This window comes from Oncorhynchus masou, chromosome 9 (assembly GCF_036934945.1).
Source record: "Oncorhynchus masou masou isolate Uvic2021 chromosome 9, UVic_Omas_1.1, whole genome shotgun sequence".
Classification (NCBI taxonomy): domain Eukaryota; kingdom Metazoa; phylum Chordata; class Actinopteri; order Salmoniformes; family Salmonidae; genus Oncorhynchus; species Oncorhynchus masou.
In genome coordinates this window covers 70,125,496-70,147,578 of record NC_088220.1, presented here as the reverse complement: position 1 = coordinate 70,147,578, position 22,083 = coordinate 70,125,496, and the positions used below count along the sequence as shown (strand labels likewise).

The window sequence follows — 22,083 nt, the reverse complement described above, 5'->3', positions numbered from 1 at the left end:
ACCCACACAGTGCACCTCTCACCCACACAGTGCACCTCTCACCCACACAGTGCACCTCTCACCCTTTCTCTTTTTATCTGGTCTCTCATTCACGTCAGGGCAGTTTGGTGTTTTTTGTTCTGCTATTTTTTGTTTTGCTCCTTCTATCTGACACCTTTTGGAATAGAGCTTTCACAGGTCAAGGCCTGGAACCATCTTCTGTGACCCAAGGTTCGCCAATCATACTCTGGAGTTCCAGCTGATGGATTCTGACATATATTGGACTATGTGTTAATTGTCTGTAATTTAATATATACAGTCTTTCCTTTTTCCATGTTAGATTAACAGCCCGGAAAACTGTTTCTTCCCTTCCTGGGGGAAGGTACTGTAGTATATACGATTTTGTATGGAGGGACATGGAGGCATATCTCTTAGGTGTTTTTATATGAGAGTAAACTCAGTGAAGTGACATTGAGACATATCTTTGGGTTTTATATGAGAGTAACTCAGTAAAGTGACATTGAGACATATCTCTTAGGTGTTTTTATATGAGAGAAACTCGGTGAAGTGACATGGAGACATATCTCTTAGGTGTTTTTATTTGAGAGTAATCTCAGTGAAGTGACATTGATACATATCTCTGGGTTTTATATGAGAGTAATCTCAGTGAAGTGACATTGAGACATATCTCTTAGGTGTTTTTATATGAGAGTAAACTCAGTGAAGTGACATTGATACATATCTCTTAAGTGTTTTTATATGAGAGTAAACTCAGTGAAGTGACATTGAGACATATCTCTGGGTTTTATATGAGAGTAAACTCAGTGAAGTGACATGGAGGCATATCTCTGGGTTTTATATGAGAGTAAACTCAGTGAAGTGACATTGAGACATATCTCTTGGTTTTATATGAGAGTAAACTCAATGAAGTGACGTTGATACATATCTCTTAAGTGTTTTTATATGAGAGTAAACTCAGTGAAGTGACATTGAGACATATCTCTGGGTTTTATATGAGAGTAAACCCAATGAAGTGACATTGATACATATCTCTTAAGTGTTTTTATATGAGAGTAAACTCAGTGAAGTGACATTGAGACATATCTCTGGGTTTTATATGAGAGTAAACTCAGTGAAGTGACATTGAGACATATCTCTGGGTTTTATATGAGAGTAAACTCAGTGAAGTGACATTGAGGCATATTTCTGGGTTTTATATGAAAGTAAACTCAGTGAAGTGACATGGAGGCATATCTCTGGGTTTTATATGAGAGTAAACTCAATGAAGTGACATTGATACATATCTCTGGGTTTTATATGAGTAAACTCAGTGAAGTGACATGGAGGCATATCTCTGGGTTTTATATGAGTAAACTCAGTGAAGTGACATTGAGACATATCTCTGGGTTTTATTTGAGAGTAAACTATGTGAAGTGACATTGATACATATCTCTGGGTTTTATTTGAGAGTAAACGCAGTGAAGTGACATGGAGACATATCTCTGGGTTTTATATGAGTAAACTCAGTGAAGTGACATGGAGGCATATCTCTGGGTTTTATATGAGTAAACTCAGTGAAGTGACATGGAGGCATATCTCTGGGTTTTATATGAGTAAACTCAGTGAAGTGACATGGAGGCATATCTCTGGGTTTTATATGAGTAAACTCAGTGAAGTGACATTGAGACATATCTCTGGGTTTTATTTGAGAGTAAACTACGTGAAGTGACATTGATACATATCTCTGGGTTTTATTTGAGAGTAAACGCAGTGAAGTGACATGGAGGCATATCTCTGGGTTTTATATGAGTAAACTCAGTGAAGTGACATGGAGGCATATCTCTGGGTTTTATATGAGTAAACTCAGTGAAGTGTCATGGAGGCATATCTCTTAGGTGCCATCGTATGATGGTAAAACCTCAGTGAAGGAAGCAGACGGCTTCATCTGACCACATTTCTCTGTCACCCTGTTTACAAGTCTATGTACTTGTATGTATTGATGTGTGTCCTTTATTTAACTGGTCTCCTCTGTGTGTGTTTGTCCATGCAGGTGATGAATGTGAGCCTGTGGGAGGGGGAGCGGGTGACGTTTGAGGGTGTGGGGGGAGGGGAGCCCTCTGTTCTGGCCAACGAGTCTATCCTGTTGAAGGGCCTGGTGGTACGCAGCTGGAGCAACCAGATCACCATCCACTTCCACAGCCAGAGACAGACCCAGCCTGGGTCCTTCCTGCTCAGATACCAAGGTAAGACCCGAGGGCAACCAAACGCTAAGCACTAGCACAACCACCAACCAAGCACCACAGCACAGCACTAGACCATCAACCTAATCAAATACTACACAACAACAAACCAAGTTTCAGAATGTGAGTTGTAACCAATATGAAGTGACAATATGGACAAGGCCTGAGAGGTTGATTTATCCTCTCCTCCAGCAGCCTCCTCATGTACACTGGGGCTCACTCTCCTGTACACTGGGGCTCACCCTTCTGTACACTGGGGCTCACCCTTCTGTACACTGGGGCTCACCCTTCTGTACACTAGGGCTCACCCTTCTGTACACTGGGGCTCACCCTCCTGTTATCCCTTGTCAACATAATGTGCTCATGTTAGCCACAAAATAACACCGCTGTCAATTGGCAGTATAATCAGTTGGGGAAATTGCTGTGATGGTGCTCTTCTAATTGTCATTGTCAGAAGGAGACTGCATGCAGTTATGAGCCCTGTTGCTTACACATTGTGGTGAAATAGAAAAGCAACTTTACAAATATTTTTTTTCAGATTCTTTTGTTTTTGTGAGTTAATGAACTGCGGCAGGTTTGTAAATGAGTAGTGCCATTCAGAACAATGCCTAGATTACCGGTTGAATAAGAATTGCATTTCCCGCTCACCCATCCCTCTCTGAATCATGCTATGCCCCCCCTCTTCTCTCTCTCCTTCTCTCGTTTCCTCTCTCTCTCTCTCTCTCCTTTGCGAGTTGTGTGGGTGGTATTCACCACCCAGTGAGGGGGACCTTCATGGCTTTCTGTGGCAGGCTTCTGCTGCTCTATTAAATAGCATGGCAATCATACGGCAGGGCACGGCACAGCGCCACCGATAATAACTTTCTGCTTCTTTACAAAACTTCCAATTACCTGACACAGTGGTCCCCCCACCCCCATCCCCCCACACCCTCCTCTGCTCGACCTGTTTGATATTCCCTGAGCAGCGCGTCGTGCTGATCTGGGCTGACTATATGAGGGTGGCCTCTAACTATTTTCCCCTGTCTGTGACGTACAGTATGGTGCATTCTGTAGCAGACAGAAATAAAATAACTTAGGGGAGAGTAATTTGATGACATCTGGTATGTTCATAGAGGGAATCTCTCTCTCTTTTTCTTTTTCTCTGACTCTTAATCTCCCTCTCGCTCTCTTCCGCTCTCTCACTCCCTCCCTTCCTCGCTCTCGCTCAATGTTAATAATAAAAAAATTGGTTCTCGGGGCATGCTGAGTAATTAGCATATAATGGGGTCACCTTAATCACAAGTGCATTAAATCTCAATGAAACACTGCCTGGAAACAAATTGACTTCCCATTAGAATACATCAAATTTAAGTTATGGATCCATAAATCAAGTAGTCAGCCATCTTTCTGCGTGCCTCTGGCAGAATGAGAGTTATCCTGCACTAAGACAGTGCTTGGTTAGGGGAATTGTTTGCTCAAATACCAATATTCATGATTTTCCACTTACTTTGGCCTTTGCAGTTTTTTTATTTTGGTATAGGCTGCCTATACAAGCTCTGAAGGCAAAACATTGCTCTTCTAATTGCTTTGGAGTCACTTTGAGGACATCGTCATGCTTTTAAGAGCATACTACAATGTTCCCTGTTAGTTTCCATACATTTCTAATCCAAGGAGGCTCTTGATTTGTTCAGAAAGATATGTAATTTGATATTTAGCACTTAAACACCAACGTCTATGTTAGTAACATTTCATCTCAAAGTAAGATAAAGTCTGATTATCTGCCAGGTGACATGAGAGGGAGAGGGGTACAACATGTTCATTTATACCCCATGACAGTTTTACGTGTATTGAGATGATTGCTCTGATATTACAATCTCTTTGCTCTGCAAAGCACCTTGTCTCGTAATGAGGTGTGGAGAATGTGATCAGACAACCAGTGAGCAGGAGACTGATTTGTTTTAAAGATGGAAACCAGGCTAGTGTCTGTGATTAAATCATGAATCATCATCATCTCCTCTGGCTGAGGTGGCCGGTAATGAATTCAATACTGTCTTACTAGATCATTCCTGGATGAAGATTGATCAAACAGTGAATTTGCGGGAACTAAAGAGCGAGTTGTGTTGATCATTGTGGGTGCTATGAACATTTGCTCAGTATTTATGAAGCACGCATATGTAAATGAGTTCTGTATTGGTATTTTTCATTTAAATCAACTGGCCTAGGATAATTGTAATGCTTGCTCTCCTGTCTTGTCTTGTCTATTTGCTATCACCATTTTGAGTACCTTAAATACTTGTCTCTCTCGTTCTCTTCATGTAGTTTGCTCTTCATCATCATACATCGTTAGAGCTGTATGTTAGTCATCTAGTGTAGCAGGCCAGTTCTGAGCACCCATTACTGGCACAGTGTACTGTGGCTCTATTGGCATGGAAACACTGATGGTTATCAAAGCTTCAGCTACCATCTCCCATTTGGCCAGCAGTCATAAGAGCAGTAATTACCTGTGGATACATTTTAAGCAGCAGGTAATGATATGGTAATATCACCATCATCTATCAGTAGAGAGAGTCTTTATTTAACAGCTGCTCTGGGAGAAAGATCAATGAAACAAGAGGGAAACAAGAATCAAGTGGAGGAAAACACTCTCCACACAGATTTGGGATAAAAGTTAGTGATCAAGACCTTGTTCCAACACCTCCGCTTGGAAACTGTTTAGTAACAGCCTTTCAAAGACTTGGGAGAAAGTGTGAAACTCAGCACGAAACCTTCCCAACACTTGTTTCCCTTCTTTGTCTCCTTTTATTCATAACCACTATCTGAGAGTATTGGGGCATTATAATTATCATTGACATCAAGTTACTTGCCTGGTATTTAGAAGTTAGACACCTAAGAAAGTCAGAGAGGGAGAGAGAGAGATGAAAAAGGAGAAGAGCGAGAGGGAGAGAGAGAGAGTGAGTGTGTGTATGAGTGCCATGCGTGTATGTACACATACACAAGTTAAAGTGGAGGGCAGTCGGCAGAAACATGTCCCTTCCCAGGCTCCCCTCACGACTGACAGTCACATCTGTCTGTGTCGTCCCCTCGACCCAGAGCTCCACAGGCTTCCTGCCCCCTGGGGTACCACTCCAGCTCCAAGGGCTTCCTGCCCCCTGGGGTACCACTCTAGCTCCAAGGGCTTCCTGCCCCCTCAATACCACTCCAGCTCCAAGGGCTTCCTGCCCCCTCAATACCACTCCAGCTCCACAGGCTTCCTGCCCCCTGGGGTACCACTCCAGCTCCTAGGGCTTCCTGCCCCCTCAATACCACTCCAGCTCCACAGGCTTCCTGCCCCCTGGGGTACCACTCCAGCTCCAAGGGCTTCCTGCCCCCTCAATACCACTCCAGCTCCAAGGGCTTCCTGCCCCCTCAATACCACTCCAGCTCCACAGGCTTCCTGCCCCCTGGGGTACCACTCCAGCTCCAAGGGCTTCCTGCCCCCTCAATACCACTCCAGCTCCAAGGGCTTCCTGCCGCCTCAATACCACTCCAGCTCCAAGGGCTTCCTGCCCCCTCAATACCACTCCAGCTCCAAGGGCTTCCTGCCCCCTCAATACCACTCCAGCTCCAAGGGCTTCCTGCCCCCTCAATACCACTCCAGCTCCAAGGGCTTCCTGCCCCCTCAATACCACTCCAGCTCCAAGGGCTTCCTGCCCCCTCAATACCACTCCAGCTCCAAGGGCTTCCTGCCCCCTCAATACCACTCTAGCTCCAAGGGCTTCCTGCCACTCTCTGTCCCCTGGGCTCCAAGGGCTTCCTGCCCCCTCAATACCACTCCAGCTCCAAGGGCTTCCTGCCCCCTCAATACAACTCCAGCTCCAAAGGCTTCCTGCCCCCTCAATACAACTCCAGCTCCATGCCACTCTCTGTCCCCTGGGGTACAACTCCAGCTCCATGCCACTCTCTGTCCCCTGGGGTACAACTCCAGTTCCATGCCGCTCTCTGTCCCCTGGGGTACAACTCCAGCTCCATGCCGCTCTCTGTCCCCTGGGGTACAACTCCAGCTCCACGGCGCTCTCTGTCCCCTGGGGTACAATTCCAGCTCCATGCCGCTCTCTGTCCCCTGGGGAACAACTCCAGTTCCATGCCACTCTCTGTCCCCTGGGGTACAACTCCAGTTCCATGCCACTCTCTGTCCCCTGGGGTACAACTCCAGTTCCAGGCCACTCTCTGTCCCCTGGGGTACAACTCCAGTTCCATGCCACTCTCTGTCCCCTGGGGTACAACTCCAGCTCCATGCCGCTCTCTGTCCCCTGGGGTACAACTCCAGTTCCATGCCATTCTCTGTCCCCTGGGGTACAACTCCAGCTCCACGGCGCTCTCTGTCCCCTGGGGTACAACTCCAGTTCCATGCCACTCTCTGTCCCCTGGGGAACAACTCCAGCTCCATGCCGCTCTCTGTCCCCTGGGGTACAACTCCAGCTTCATGCCGCTCTCTGTCCCCTGGGGAACAACTCCAGTTCCATGCCGCTCTCTGTCCACTGGGGTACAACTCCAGTTCCATGCCGCACTCTGTCCCCTGGGGTACAACTCCAGTTCCATGCCGCTCTCTGTCCACTGGGGTACAACTCCAGCTCCATGCCACTCTCTGTCCCCTGGGGTACAACTCCAGCTCCACGGCGCTCTCTGTCCCCTGGGGTACAACTCCAGCTCCACGGCGCTCTCTGTCCCCTGGGGTACAACTCCAGCTCCACGGCGCTCTCTTTCCCCTGGGGTACAACTCCAGCTCCATGCCACTCTCTGTCCCCTGGGGTACAACTCCAGTTCCATGCCGCTCTCTGTCCCCTGGGGTACAACTCCAGTTCCATGCCGCTCTCTGTCCCCTGGGGTACAACTCCAGTTCCATGCCGCTCTCTGTCCCCTGGGGTACAACTCCAGTTCCATGCCGCTCTCTGTCCCCTGGGGTACAACTCCAGCTCCATGCCACTCTCTGTCCCCTGGGGTACAACTCCAGCTCCATGCCGCTCTCTGTCCCCTGGGCTACAACTCCAGTTCCATGCCACTCTCTGTCCCCTGGGGTACAACTCCAGTTCCATGCCGCTCTCTGTCCCCTGGGGTACAACTCCAGCGCCATGCCACTCTCTGTCCCCTGGGGTACAACTCCAGTTCCATGCCACTCTCTGTCCCCTGGGGTACAACTCCAGTTCCATGCTGCTCTCTGTCCCCTGGGGTACAACTCCAGCTCCATGCCGCTCTCTGTCCCCTGGGGTACAACTCCAGTTCCATGCCACTCTCTGTCCCCTGGGGTACAACTCCAGTTCCATGCCGCTCTCTGTCCCCCGGGGTACAACTCCAGCTCCACGGCGCTCTCTGTCCCCTGGGGTACAACTCCAGTTCCATGCCACTCTCTGTCCCCTGGGGTACAACTCCAGTTCCATGCCACTCTCTGTCCCCTGGGGTACAACTCCAGCTCCACGGCGCTCTATGTCCCCTCCACACACATATTACATATACAGTAGACCATCCACACACATATTACATTTACAGTAGAACCATCCACACACATATTACATATACAGTAGCCCATCCACACACATATTACATATACAGTAGACCATCCACACACATATTACATATACAGTAGACCATCCACACACATATTACATATACAGTAGACCCATCCACACACATGTTACATTTACAGTAGAACCATCCACACACATATTACATATACAGTAGACCATCCACACACATATTACATATACAGTAGCCCATCCACACACATATTACATATACAGTAGACCATCCACACACATATTACATATACAGTAGACCCATCCACACACATATTACATATACAGTAGACCATCCACACACATATTACATATACAGTAGACCATCCACACACATATTACATATACAGTAGAACCATCCACACACATATTACATATACAGTAGACCATCCACACACATATTACATATACAGTAGACCATCCACACACATATTACATATACAGTAGACCCATCCACACACATATTACATATACAGTAGACCATCCACACACATATTACATATACAGTAGAACCATCCACACACATATTACATATACAGTAGACCATCCACACACATATTACATATACAGTAGCCCATCCACACACATATTACATATACAGTAGAACCATCCACACACATATTACATATACAGTAGAACCATCCACACACATATTACATTTACAGTAGAACCATCCACACACATATTACATATACAGTATACCCATCCACACACATATTACATATACAGTAGACCATCCACACACATATTACATATACAGTAGACCATCCACACACATATTACATATACAGTAGACCATCCACACACATATTACATATACAGTAGACCATCCACACACATATTACATTTACAGTAGAACCATCCACACACATATTACATATACAGTAGACCATCCACACACATATTACATATACAGTAGACCATCCACACACATATTACATTTACAGTAGGTTTTTTTAGAATACAAATAACACACTTCTCATTTTATGATTGAACATTCATGAGACTGTAGCCCACACAGATCAGATCAGTATTATCTGCATAGTTCTTGTAATTTAATGTGGAAAACAATATTCACCCTTCACTCTCCCCTACACTTCACTTTCCCCTGTTCCTCAGTCTCCTGCCAAATGCTGCTGTTAGCCTGCCTACCAGGCATTAGGTCTCTACTGCCTCTCCTGTCAACAAATACATCTCAATTAATCCACTGATGAAATATGGAGAAGGGCGGAGTGGTTGCCGAAACGATCAATAGTGACTTAACTCAGTTTATAAATTCCTGCCCAATTTCAGCGATACAGCGGTTATAGTTTTGGCACTCCCTATAAGGTCATGTAAGACTAGATGACACTGGTTTTCATAAATAGTGTCATTGGCTTGAACCCACTATCTCTACTGACAGATAAATGTCAAAACAATTCACTGTAATTCAAAACAAACCATGAAGCTTCCAACAATTGACAAGAAGGTCACAGCAGTCTTCTATAGACAATTTGGGTCCCGAGACAAAACCAGTTGAGAACTACTGCTCTAGAAGATCATTTGAGGTTAAAAACAGACCCTTTTCCATCAGACAAAGTCCTTCAGGTCCAGCCTCCATTGCCATTGAACCCTGAATGGCAGTGATAATGCAGAACCATAACGATTGGGCTAATGATTACTTGTGGTGGACTAAGGTGTCCATTGTAGTGTATATGCAGTGAGTGTTTAGAAATACATAGTTAGACAAAAGGCCAACGGTGTCCTCCCATATACCATTTATGCATTTGATTATTGCAATCACACATAGGCCTATGTGGGCACATACACACATATACACTTAAATAAAGATAAAGACACAACTGCTTTCAGACAGCGACAAAAGGAATGCTAGAAGCTCAAAACATGAATCCTATCTCCACCACACATGTACCTCTTCAAAGTTTAGTCTGCTCTTTCCTTAATTATATCCTAAACTCTCCTGGACACATCAATTAAACATTTTGGATTTGTAAAACCTGCATTTACAGAACCAGGGAATCAGGCAGGAAAATCTGTTTTTGAGATGGAATTGGAGTCTTTTCACCTACAGTTGAAGTCAGAAGTTTACATACACTTATGTTTGGAGTCATTAAAACTCTTTTCAACCACTCCACAAATTTCTTGTTAACAAACTATAGTTTTGGCAAGTCGGTTAGGACATCTACTTTGTGCATAACACAAGTAATTTTTACAACAATTGTTTACAGACAGATTATTTCACTTATAATCCACTGTATCACAATTCCAGTGGGTCAGAAGTTCACATACACTAAGTTGACTGTGCCATTCAACGGATTGGGAAATTCCAGAAAATGTTGACATGGCTTTAGAAGCTTCTGATAGGCTAATTGACATAATTTGAGTCAATTGGAGGTGTAGCTGTGTCTGTATTTCAAGGCCTACCTTCAAACTCAGTGCCTCTTTGCTTGACATCATGGGAAAATCAAAAAAATCCGCTAATACCTCAGAAAAAAAATTATAGACCTCCACAAGTCTGGTTCATCCTTGGGAGCAATTTCCAAATGACTGAGGGTACCACATTCATCTGTACAAACAATAGTACACAAGTATAAACACCATGGGACCACGCAGCTGTCATACCGCTCAGGAGGAAACGCGTCTGAATGAACGTACTTTGGTGCGAAAAGTGCAAATCAATCCCAGAACAACAGCAAAGGACCTTGTGAAGATGCTGGAGGATACAGGTACAAAATTATCTATATTCACAGTAAAACGAGTCCTATATCGATATAACCTGAAAGGCCACTCAGCAAGGAAGAAGCCACTGCTCCAAAACCGCCATAAAAAGCCAGACTATGGTTTGCAACTGCACATGGGGACAAAGATCGTACTTTTTGGAGAAATGTCCTCTGGTCTGATGAAACAAAAATAGAACTGTTTGGTCATAATGACCAACATTATGTCTGGAGGAAAAAGGGGGAGGCTTGCAAGCCGAAGAACACCATCCCAACCGTGAAGCACAGCATCATGTTGTGGGGGTGCTTTGCTGCAGGAGGGATTGGTACACTTCACAAAATAGATGACATCATGAGGCTGGAAAAGTATGTGGATATATTGAAGCAACATCTCAAGACATCAGTCAGGAAGTTAAAGCTTGGTTGCAAATGCATCTTCCAAATGGACATTTACCCCAAGCATACTTCCAAAGTTGTGGCAAAATGGTATAAGGACAACAAAGTCAAGGTATTGGAGTGGCCATCACAAAGCCCCGACCTTAATCCTATAGAACATTTGTGGGCAGAACTGACAAAGCGTGTGCGAACAAGGAGGCCTACAAACCTGACTCAGTTACACCAGCTCTGCCAGGAGGAATGGGCCCAACCTATTGTGGGAAGCTTGTGGAAGGGTACCCGAAATGTTTGACCCAAGTTAAACAATTTAAAGGCAATGCTACCAAATACTAATTGAGTGTATGTAAACTTCTGTGTCATGCCCTGACCTGAGATATCTCTGTTTTCTTTATATTTTGGTTAGGTCAGGGTGTGACTAGGGTGGATACGCTAGTTTTTGTATTGTCTAGGGTTTTTGTATGTCTACGGTTTTGTAGGTCTAGGTATTTGTATATTTATGGTGGCCTGATATGGTTCCCAATCAGAGGCATCTGTTTATCATTGTCTCTGATTGGGGATCATATTTAGGTAGCCATTTCCCCTTTGGTGTTTGTGGGTTCTTGTTCTATGTTTAGTTGCCTGTCTGTACTATTCATATAGCTTCACGGTTCGTTTTGTTATTTTGGTTAGTTTGTTCAGTGTTCATTCTTATAATAATAAAGAATGTACGCATACCACGCTGCACCTTGGTCCGATTCATATGACGAACGTGACATTCTGACTTACTGGGAATGTGATGAAAGAAGCAAAATCTGAAATAAATTAATCTCTACTATTATTCTGACATTTTAAATTCTTAAAATAAAGTGGTGATCCTAACTGAGAGCATTTTAGATTGACATGATTTACTGTGGCTGATGTGTGTGTGGTGGCAGAGGGAGCAGTGGGATTGAAGTGGAGTGTATCTCTGTCAAACCCTTTCAAACGTGGCCTTGGTCCCTTGTGGCCGTCTTCAGACACACTTCACATCACAGCCACCAGGCAGTATGTTAGACAAGCGTCCCCTGACACCCTGTCAGACACACGTCAGAAATGCTGCCACTGGACGACGCAAGATTAAGACCCACTGACCCTCAACACCAACCTTTGTTCTCTCGTCTAGTCCTCTCTCTCTCTCCCTCTGTTCTCTCGTCTAGTCCTCTCTCTCTCTCCCTCTGTCTCTCCTCTCTGTATCTCTCTCTGTATCTCTCTCTCTCTGTATCTCTCTCTCTCTGTATCTCTCTCTCTCTGTATCTCTCTCTCTCGCTCGCTCTCTCTCTCTCTCTCTCTCTCTCTCTCTCTCTCTCTCTTCTTTTCACTGTTTGGTAACCTACAAGTCTGGTTGCTTATCATTTCCTTGTAGCGAGAACCCCACGTTTACTGTAACTTAATCCTTTTTTAATGAAAACCATTAAAATGGTGGCAAATTGATTTCAAACTTACACTGATATAATGATATTTTTAAAATTCACTTTGTCCTCGCCCAGTTAATAGTGATCCATCTCCTTATTATTAAACTATCATTGAGAAGTAATTACAGCCAGAGGATTTCACGTTAACTTAATAGTAGAACAGAATAGATTCTTACTAAATTCAATTACCACCATATTAGATGTTTAATAAGAAGGGAAATAGCATGAAATTTAACGGCAGCAAACAGAATTACGTATTCAAAAGAGCCGGTCAAGCATAAACAAGGCATGGACTGACTGATAAGAACCAAACCCTGCTTAACGTCAATAAACGGGGCTTGTCAATGAACACACAGCAGTGTAATTATGAATTAACTACCGTTAGGATTAGAGTCATTTCATTTTGTAAGGTAAAGGTAATAAAATACACCAAATTCCAAAGTACCGCCAAACTGCTGACTCTACGGCTCTAATGTGTAAGGCACCTATAAAATAGAACAAAAATAAGCAGAGGAGTCACAGAGGAAAGTTCATGAGAATGTTTGTCATTGCAGTTCCTTGTCAGGGTTGATTAACAGGCCATCTGTGCATCCTGATTCTGGTCTACATATTTCAACAAGAGCAGAAGTGAAGACATTAACATGTCATCCACGCATTATTACGTCTAGCAATCATCATCCCACTCAGAGCGGTAGCATGACCGATTCTCCTCTACTGCCTTTCATGTGTTTGCATCCTAATGATTCTGTCCCCACAGGTTAGTCTGTGATGATGGGATGTTTTCAGTCTATTGGTGATAGTGATCCATCCAGGTCAGCTCAGAATAACCCAAACCTATGGCATCCAGCTAACCATGAAATAAACTAAATATAGGGTTCATTTGGTGACTTTTTCTGTGTGAGACTTGAACTCTGCTCGATGCCCAGTGAATGTGGAACAGACATCAATCAAACCCCAACATTTCACAGACCCACACCATCTGTGTGTCCAGTCAGTCTGTCTTTCAGTCATTCGATGTGAACCTCTGAAGTTCTGCTGTACTTCAGCCCCTCCTCTCTCTCTTCGGTTCTTTTCTTTATAGACCCCACATCACAATCTCATTAGCATTAGCAAAGACATATAAAAACTGAGGACCGTGGGTTTTTAACTGCAACGGCAACCGATAGTCTATTCACTTTTAATGAAGTTATTATATTTGCTGGCAGTTAGCTCCTATAGCAACTCCATGGTGATCTGCTGTAGTGAGACATTTCATGGATTCACGTTATTACACCATACGCCCATTACCGAAAGAGCATGAAAGCATGCTGTAAATTTAATGAAGCAAGAGCTTTTTATTGCCTTTGTGCTTTTGGCACCTGAGGTTTGAGTAGGATTGAGAGGTGTGTTGCTACTGTCGTATTTCCATGGGAACGAGATAGACTTGTGTGTCTATGACCAGGGTACAAAGTAAGAGTTTGAAGCTATGCAATCAGATTTTTTTAAATTTCTGTTCGTGTCTAAAACCTTCTGTCCACTCTTTTTTACCATATTTTAAGTATACAGCATGAATATGGTTCCCTATTTCCCAACATGGGGATATGGCAGAGAGATGCATGCTTGTTGCCAGGTAGATTCAATGTCCTTCTCACATGGGTTTTCTCCTTTCTATGATGGGCAGAAAGACACCCCTTCCACACCACCACATCATTCATATCCCTTAGGGGCCTTCAGACTCACAGGTCGGTAAGGTCATTTTACCCTTCCTTTGCTCTCGCTGTTCGGTGGAGGTTAATGTGAGGCAGCGTTTAATCCAATCTAAACACTGAAACAGATTTCCCATATGCCCCTGTCCTCTCTCCTCAGTGAGCCTGTCACACACGGTTATTCTCAATAAGGCCTGATGAGCCTGGCTGCAAATGAATCCCCTCTGTGTTTCATAATTAATGCTCGTGGATGTTGTGGAGGAGGATACATCTGCCATTAGGTCATGTAAAATACAGGAGTCTTAATAGACCATTCGTCTCTGTTAGCAAGCTAGTGCTGCTGCGTTATGAGGACAGGCCTCTCTCTGATTGCAGGCAGAGAAGAGTCAAATGGCTGAGGAGACTGAGCTGAAACTGCCACCCATTCTACCTGTCTTCTTCTGTGTTAAGAGACGACAACGCGTCTGGAATTAGTAATGAGACGTTTGGTTTGGTAGGGTTGTGGTAGGGTTGTGAATGCATAAATTGTGAACATGTTTAAGTTCTGGCAGAGCAGGTACATGAGGAGGAAAAACTAGCTTAAAAATCCTGCTAACATTTCATTATAAATAGGTTGTGAAAAGGTTGGTAATGTCTTTACCTAGTGGATAGCTTGGGACAATAAAGTTCTATCTGCTTTTCTGTCTAAATGTAGTTATTGACATAGCCTTGTTCTGTTCAATGTTCTCTACCTATATAATACTCTAAATATCCCAGTTCATGTTGTTAAGTTCAAAATAACACCATATAATAATTGTTGACACCATTCAAACCAATGAGGGTTCATAACTTTAAAGTCAATTATCTCAGAATCAACATTTTGTAGATAGAACCTCATAGGCCGAAGCTCTCGTAGTGACTAAGTGTTACAGACAACACTGTAAAGTCACAATTTTGGTAAAAACGTGGTGACATTTTGTAGGCTATATTTGGTTCCACTGTCCCTGTGTGGTGGCCTGAATGTGGACTGAGCGTGTGACTGAGCTCTATGGCCCAGTGTGCACCCTATCATACCTCTCCGGGGTGTTGAGGGCTACTCAGAATATAAAGATGGCCATTGAATCTGCTAGTGTCACTTAGCCGCCAGCTAATCTCCCAAGCCAGTTGTTTCAACGGTATCGTTACCAGCCATAGTGAACCCATCTCATTTTATGGCCTCTATAACACAGTGGGAGGAGAAAGCTGTGGAGACAGTGGAGAGGAGGAGGCTGGCTGCCAGTGTGATTTAGTACCTGGTTGGGAGCAGCTCCACGTTAGGCCAGCCTCCAGTGCCCCCTCTGTATTAGTCTAATTGAAACAGAAACAGCAGGGTGATGATGCTATAACAACACCCCCACACCTTCACCCCTAAGCCAGGCCCTGCTGTGCTGATACACCGCACCCCACAATAAACCATAAATAAAATGGATAGCCGAGGGGAGTGTCTGGGCCCTGCTTATTGGCTCATTGACTCAGAGGAGCGCTTTTAGCTTTCATATTGCATGCACTAGAAAGATTAGACAGCCATCAGCAGCAGGCCTCTCCTCTATCTCTGCACGACCCTCTCCTTCTGGCCTTTTATCGCTGTTGGTTTTTAAGTGGGGGAGGACGGAGGGGAGGAGGCGGTATCATTTAGCCTAGGTCCAACAGGCTGTCCTCAGGACAGACAGGCTCTTACCCAGCCAGTAAGGCCCAGGGAGATACTCCTTTGACCCAAGTTTTACTCTCAGAGGAGCTCCTGTGAAGCGTACTTTGACTTGAACTGAATGGTCTGAACTGTACAGTATGTGCCATCACTTCCTCTATGGGTTCCCTGTTACTCTCATCATATCCTCTATGGGTTCCCTGTTACTCTCATCATATCCTCTATGGGTTCCCTGTTACTCTCATCATATCCTCTATGGGTATCCTGTTACTGTCATCATATCCTCTATGGGTACCCTGTTACTCTCATCATATCCTCTATGGGTACCCTGTTACTCTCATCATATCCTCTATGGGTACCCTGTTACTCTCATCATATCCTCTATGGGTACCCTGTTACTGTCATCATATCCTCTATGGGTTCCCTGTTACTGTCATCATATCCTCTATGGGTTCCCTGTTACTGTCATCATATCCTCTATGGGTTCCCTGTTACTGTCATCATATCCTCTATGGGTACCCTGTTACTCTCATCATATCCTCTATGGGTACCCTGTTACTCTCATCATATCCTCTATGGGTACCCTGTTACTCTCATCATATCCTCTATGGGTTCCCTGTTACTGTCATCATATCCTCTATGGGTACCCTGTTACTGTCATCATATCCTCTATGGGTTCCCTGTTACTGTCATCATATCCTCTATGGGTACCCTGTTACTGTCATCATATCCTCTATGGGTACCCTGTTACTCTCATCATATCCTCTATGGGTTCCCTGTTACTGTCATCATATCCTCTATGGGTTCCCTGTTACTGTCATCATATCCTCTATGGGTACCCTGTTACTCTCATCATATCCTCTATGGGTTCCCTGTTACTGTCATCATATCCTCTATGGGTACCCTGTTACTGTCATCATATCCTCTATGGGTACCCTGTTACTGTCATCATATCCTCTATGGGTTCCCTGTTACTGTCATCATATCCTCTATGGGTACCCTGTTACTCTCATCATATCCTCTATGGGTACCCTGTTACTGTCATCATATCCTCTATGGGTACCCTGTTACTCTCATCATATCCTCTATGGGTACCCTGTTACTCTCATCATATCCTCTATGGGTTCCCTGTTACTCTCATCATATCCTCTATGGGTTCCCTGTTACTGTCATCATATCCTCTATGGGTTCCCTGTTACTGTCATCATATCCTCTATGGGTTCCCTGTTACTGTCCTCATATCCTCTATGGGTACCATGTTACTGTCATCATATCCTCTATGGGTACCCTGTTACTGTCATCATATCCTCTATGGGTTCCCTGTTACTGTCCTCATATCCTCTATGGGTACCATGTTACTGTCATCATATCCTCTATGGGTACCCTGTTACTGTCATCATATCCTCTATGGGTACCCTGTTACTGTCATCATATCCTCTATGGGTACCCTGTTACTGTCATCATATTATCTATGGGTTCCCTGTTACTGTCATCATATCCTCTATGGGTACCCTGTTACTGTCATCATATCCTCTATGGGTACCCTGTAACTGTCATCATATTCTCTATGGGTACCCTGTTACTGTCATCATATCCTCTATGGGTACCCTGTTACTGTCATCATATCCTCTATGGGTACCCTGTTACTGTCATCATATCCTCTATGGGTACCCTGTTACTGTCATCATATCCTCTATGGGTACCCTGTAACTGTCATCATATCCTCTATGGGTACCCTGTTACTGTCATCATATCCTCTATGGGTACCCTGTTACTGTCATCATATCCTCTATGGGTACCCTGTTACTGTCATCATATCCTCTATGGGTACCCTGTTACTGTCATCATATCCTCTATGGGTTCCCTGTTACTCTCATCATATCCTCTATGGGTTCCCTGTTACTCTCATCATATCCTCTATGGGTATCCTGTTACTGTCATCATATCCTCTATGGGTACCCTGTTACTCTCATCATATCCTCTATGGGTACCCTGTTACTCTCATCATATCCTCTATGGGTACCCTGTTACTCTCATCATATCCTCTATGGGTACCCTGTTACTGTCATCATATCCTCTATGGGTTCCCTGTTACTGTCATCATATCCTCTATGGGTTCCCTGTTACTGTCATCATATCCTCTATGGGTTCCCTGTTACTGTCATCATATCCTCTATGGGTACCCTGTTACTCTCATCATATCCTCTATGGGTACCCTGTTACTCTCATCATATCCTCTATGGGTACCCTGTTACTCTCATCATATCCTCTATGGGTTCCCTGTTACTGTCATCATATCCTCTATGGGTACCCTGTTACTGTCATCATATCCTCTATGGGTTCCCTGTTACTGTCATCATATCCTCTATGGGTACCCTGTTACTGTCATCATATCCTCTATGGGTACCCTGTTACTCTCATCATATCCTCTATGGGTTCCCTGTTACTGTCATCATATCCTCTATGGGTTCCCTGTTACTGTCATCATATCCTCTATGGGTACCCTGTTACTCTCATCATATCCTCTATGGGTTCCCTGTTACTGTCATCATATCCTCTATGGGTACCCTGTTACTGTCATCATATCCTCTATGGGTACCCTGTTACTGTCATCATATCCTCTATGGGTTCCCTGTTACTGTCATCATATCCTCTATGGGTACCCTGTTACTCTCATCATATCCTCTATGGGTATCCTGTTACTGTCATCATATCCTCTATGGGTTCCCTGTTACTCTCATCATATCCTCTATGGGTACCCTGTTACTGTCATCATATCCTCTATGGGTACCCTGTTACTCTCATCATATCCTATATGGGTACCCTGTTACTCTCATCATATCATCTATGGGTACCCTGTTACTGTCATCATATCCTCTATGGGTATACAGTTACTGTCCTCATATCCTCTATGGGTACCATGTTACTGTCATCATATCCTCTATGGGTACCCTGTTACTGTCATCATATCCTCTATGGGTTCCCTGTTACTGTCCTCATATCCTCTATGGGTACCATGTTACTGTCATCATATCCTCTATGGGTACCCTGTTACTGTCATCATATCCTCTATGGGTACCCTGTTACTGTCATCATATCCTCTATGGGTACCCTGTTACTGTCATCATATTATCTATGGGTTCCCTGTTACTGTCATCATATCCTCTATGGGTTCCCTGTTACTGTCATCATATCCTCTATGGGTACCCTGTTACTCTCATCATATCCTCTATGGGTACCCTGTTACTCTCATCATATCCTCTATGGGTACCCTGTTACTGTCATCATATCCTCTATGGGTACCCTGTTACTCTCATCATATCCTCTATGGGTACCCTGTTACTCTCATCATATCCTCTATGGGTTCCCTGTTACTCTCATCATATCCTCTATGGGTTCCCTGTTACTGTCATCATATCCTCTATGGGTTCCCTGTTACTGTCATCATATCCTCTATGGGTTCCCTGTTACTGTCCTCATATCCTCTATGGGTACCATGTTACTGTCATCATATCCTCTATGGGTACCCTGTTACTGTCATCATATCCTCTATGGGTTCCCTGTTACTGTCCTCATATCCTCTATGGGTACCATGTTACTGTCATCATATCCTCTATGGGTACCCTGTTACTGTCATCATATCCTCTATGGGTACCCTGTTACTGTCATCATATCCTCTATGGGTACCCTGTTACTGTCATCATATTATCTATGGGTTCCCTGTTACTGTCATCATATCCTCTATGGGTACCCTGTTACTGTCATCATATCCTCTATGGGTACCCTGTAACTGTCATCATATTCTCTATGGGTACCCTGTTACTGTCATCATATCCTCTATGGGTACCCTGTTACTGTCATCATATCCTCTATGGGTACCCTGTTACTGTCATCATATCCTCTATGGGTACCCTGTTACTGTCATCATATCCTCTATGGGTACCCTGTAACTGTCATCATATCCTCTATGGGTACCCTGTTACTGTCATCATATCCTCTATGGGTACCCTGTTACTGTCATCATATCCTCTATGGGTACCCTGTTACTGTCATCATATCCTCTATGGGTACCCTGTTACTGTCATCATATCCTCTATGGGTTCCCTGTTACTCTCATCATATCCTCTATGGGTTCCCTGTTACTCTCATCATATCCTCTATGGGTATCCTGTTACTGTCATCATATCCTCTATGGGTACCCTGTTACTCTCATCATATCCTCTATGGGTACCCTGTTACTCTCATCATATCCTCTATGGGTACCCTGTTACTCTCATCATATCCTCTATGGGTACCCTGTTACTGTCATCATATCCTCTATGGGTTCCCTGTTACTGTCATCATATCCTCTATGGGTTCCCTGTTACTGTCATCATATCCTCTATGGGTTCCCTGTTACTGTCATCATATCCTCTATGGGTACCCTGTTACTCTCATCATATCCTCTATGGGTACCCTGTTACTCTCATCATATCCTCTATGGGTACCCTGTTACTCTCATCATATCCTCTATGGGTTCCCTGTTACTGTCATCATATCCTCTATGGGTACCCTGTTACTGTCATCATATCCTCTATGGGTTCCCTGTTACTGTCATCATATCCTCTATGGGTACCCTGTTACTGTCATCATATCCTCTATGGGTACCCTGTTACTCTCATCATATCCTCTATGGGTTCCCTGTTACTGTCATCATATCCTCTATGGGTTCCCTGTTACTGTCATCATATCCTCTATGGGTACCCTGTTACTCTCATCATATCCTCTATGGGTTCCCTGTTACTGTCATCATATCCTCTATGGGTACCCTGTTACTGTCATCATATCCTCTATGGGTACCCTGTTACTGTCATCATATCCTCTATGGGTTCCCTGTTACTGTCATCATATCCTCTATGGGTACCCTGTTACTCTCATCATATCCTCTATGGGTATCCTGTTACTGTCATCATATCCTCTATGGGTTCCCTGTTACTCTCATCATATCCTCTATGGGTACCCTGTTACTGTCATCATATCCTCTATGGGTACCCTGTTACTCTCATCATATCCTATATGGGTACCCTGTTACTCTCATCATATCATCTATGGGTACCCTGTTACTGTCATCATATCCTCTATGGGTATACAGTTACTGTCCTCATATCCTCTATGGGTACCATGTTACTGTCATCATATCCTCTATGGGTACCCTGTTACTGTCATCATATCCTCTATGGGTTCCCTGTTACTGTCCTCATATCCTCTATGGGTACCATGTTACTGTCATCATATCCTCTATGGGTACCCTGTTACTGTCATCATATCCTCTATGGGTACCCTGTTACTGTCATCATATCCTCTATGGGTACCCTGTTACTGTCATCATATTATCTATGGGTTCCCTGTTACTGTCATCATATCCTCTATGGGTACCCTGTTACTGTCATCATATCCTCTATGGGTACCCTGTAACTGTCATCATATTCTCTATGGGTACCCTGTTACTGTCATCATATCCTCTATGGGTACCCTGTTACTGTCATCATATCCTCTATGGGTACCCTGTTACTGTCATCATATCCTCTATGGGTACCCTGTTACTGTCATCATATCCTCTATGGGTACCCTGTAACTGTCATCATATCCTCTATGGGTACCCTGTTACTCTCATCATATCCTCTATGGGTACCCTGTTACTGTCATCATATCCTCTATGGGTACCCTGTTACTGTCATCATATCCTCTATGGGTACCCTGTTACTGTCATCATATCCTCTATGGGTACCCTGTTACTGTCATCATATCCTTTATGGGTACGCTGTTACTGTCATCATATCCTCTATGGGTACCCTGTTACTGTCATCATATCCTTTATGGGTACGCTGTTACTGTCATCATATCCTCTATGGGTACCCTGTTACTGTCATCATATCCTCTATGGGTACCCTGTTACTGTCATCATATCCTCTATGGGTTCCCTGTTACTGTCATCATATCCTCTATGGGTACCCTGTTACTGTCATCATATCCTCTATGGGTACCCTGTTACTGTCATCATATCCTCTATGGGTACCCTGTTACTGTCATCATATCCTCTATGGGTACCCTGTTACTCTCATCATATCCTCTATGGGTACCCTGTTACTCTCATCATATCCTCTATGGGTACCCTGTTACTGTCATCATATCCTCTATGGGTACCCTGTTACTGTCATCATATCCTCTATGGGTACCCTGTTACTGTCATCACCTCCTTGGCAATGTCTCCTTGAGACAGAATCAATGGTGGAGTGTTGCACTGCCTTCCAACAGGATAACAGTGAAGCTGCGATAATTACAGTCAGACAGACAGCCTGGAGCGAGAACCACACATATATCTGTTAAAAATAGCTGGGGATGAGGGGAAAACAATACCAGTTGTTTGTTAAAGATCCACTTGTGGGTCATTCTTGATATATAGACA

At 44.1% G+C, this 22,083-nt stretch overlaps 1 protein-coding gene across 2 annotated transcripts in view; it reads left to right on the top strand.

Annotated features, from left to right (window-relative positions):
- The window catches only part of sez6b (seizure related 6 homolog b), a 133,825-nt gene that overhangs the window by 87,959 nt on the left and 23,783 nt on the right, over nucleotides 1-22,083 (top strand). For both annotated transcript variants that reach the window (XM_064975089.1, XM_064975088.1), the window contains exon 4: nucleotides 2,030-2,222. In XM_064975089.1, the coding sequence (XP_064831161.1) occupies nucleotides 2,030-2,222 (193 nt within the window). The remainder of the gene's footprint in view (nucleotides 1-2,029; nucleotides 2,223-22,083) is intronic.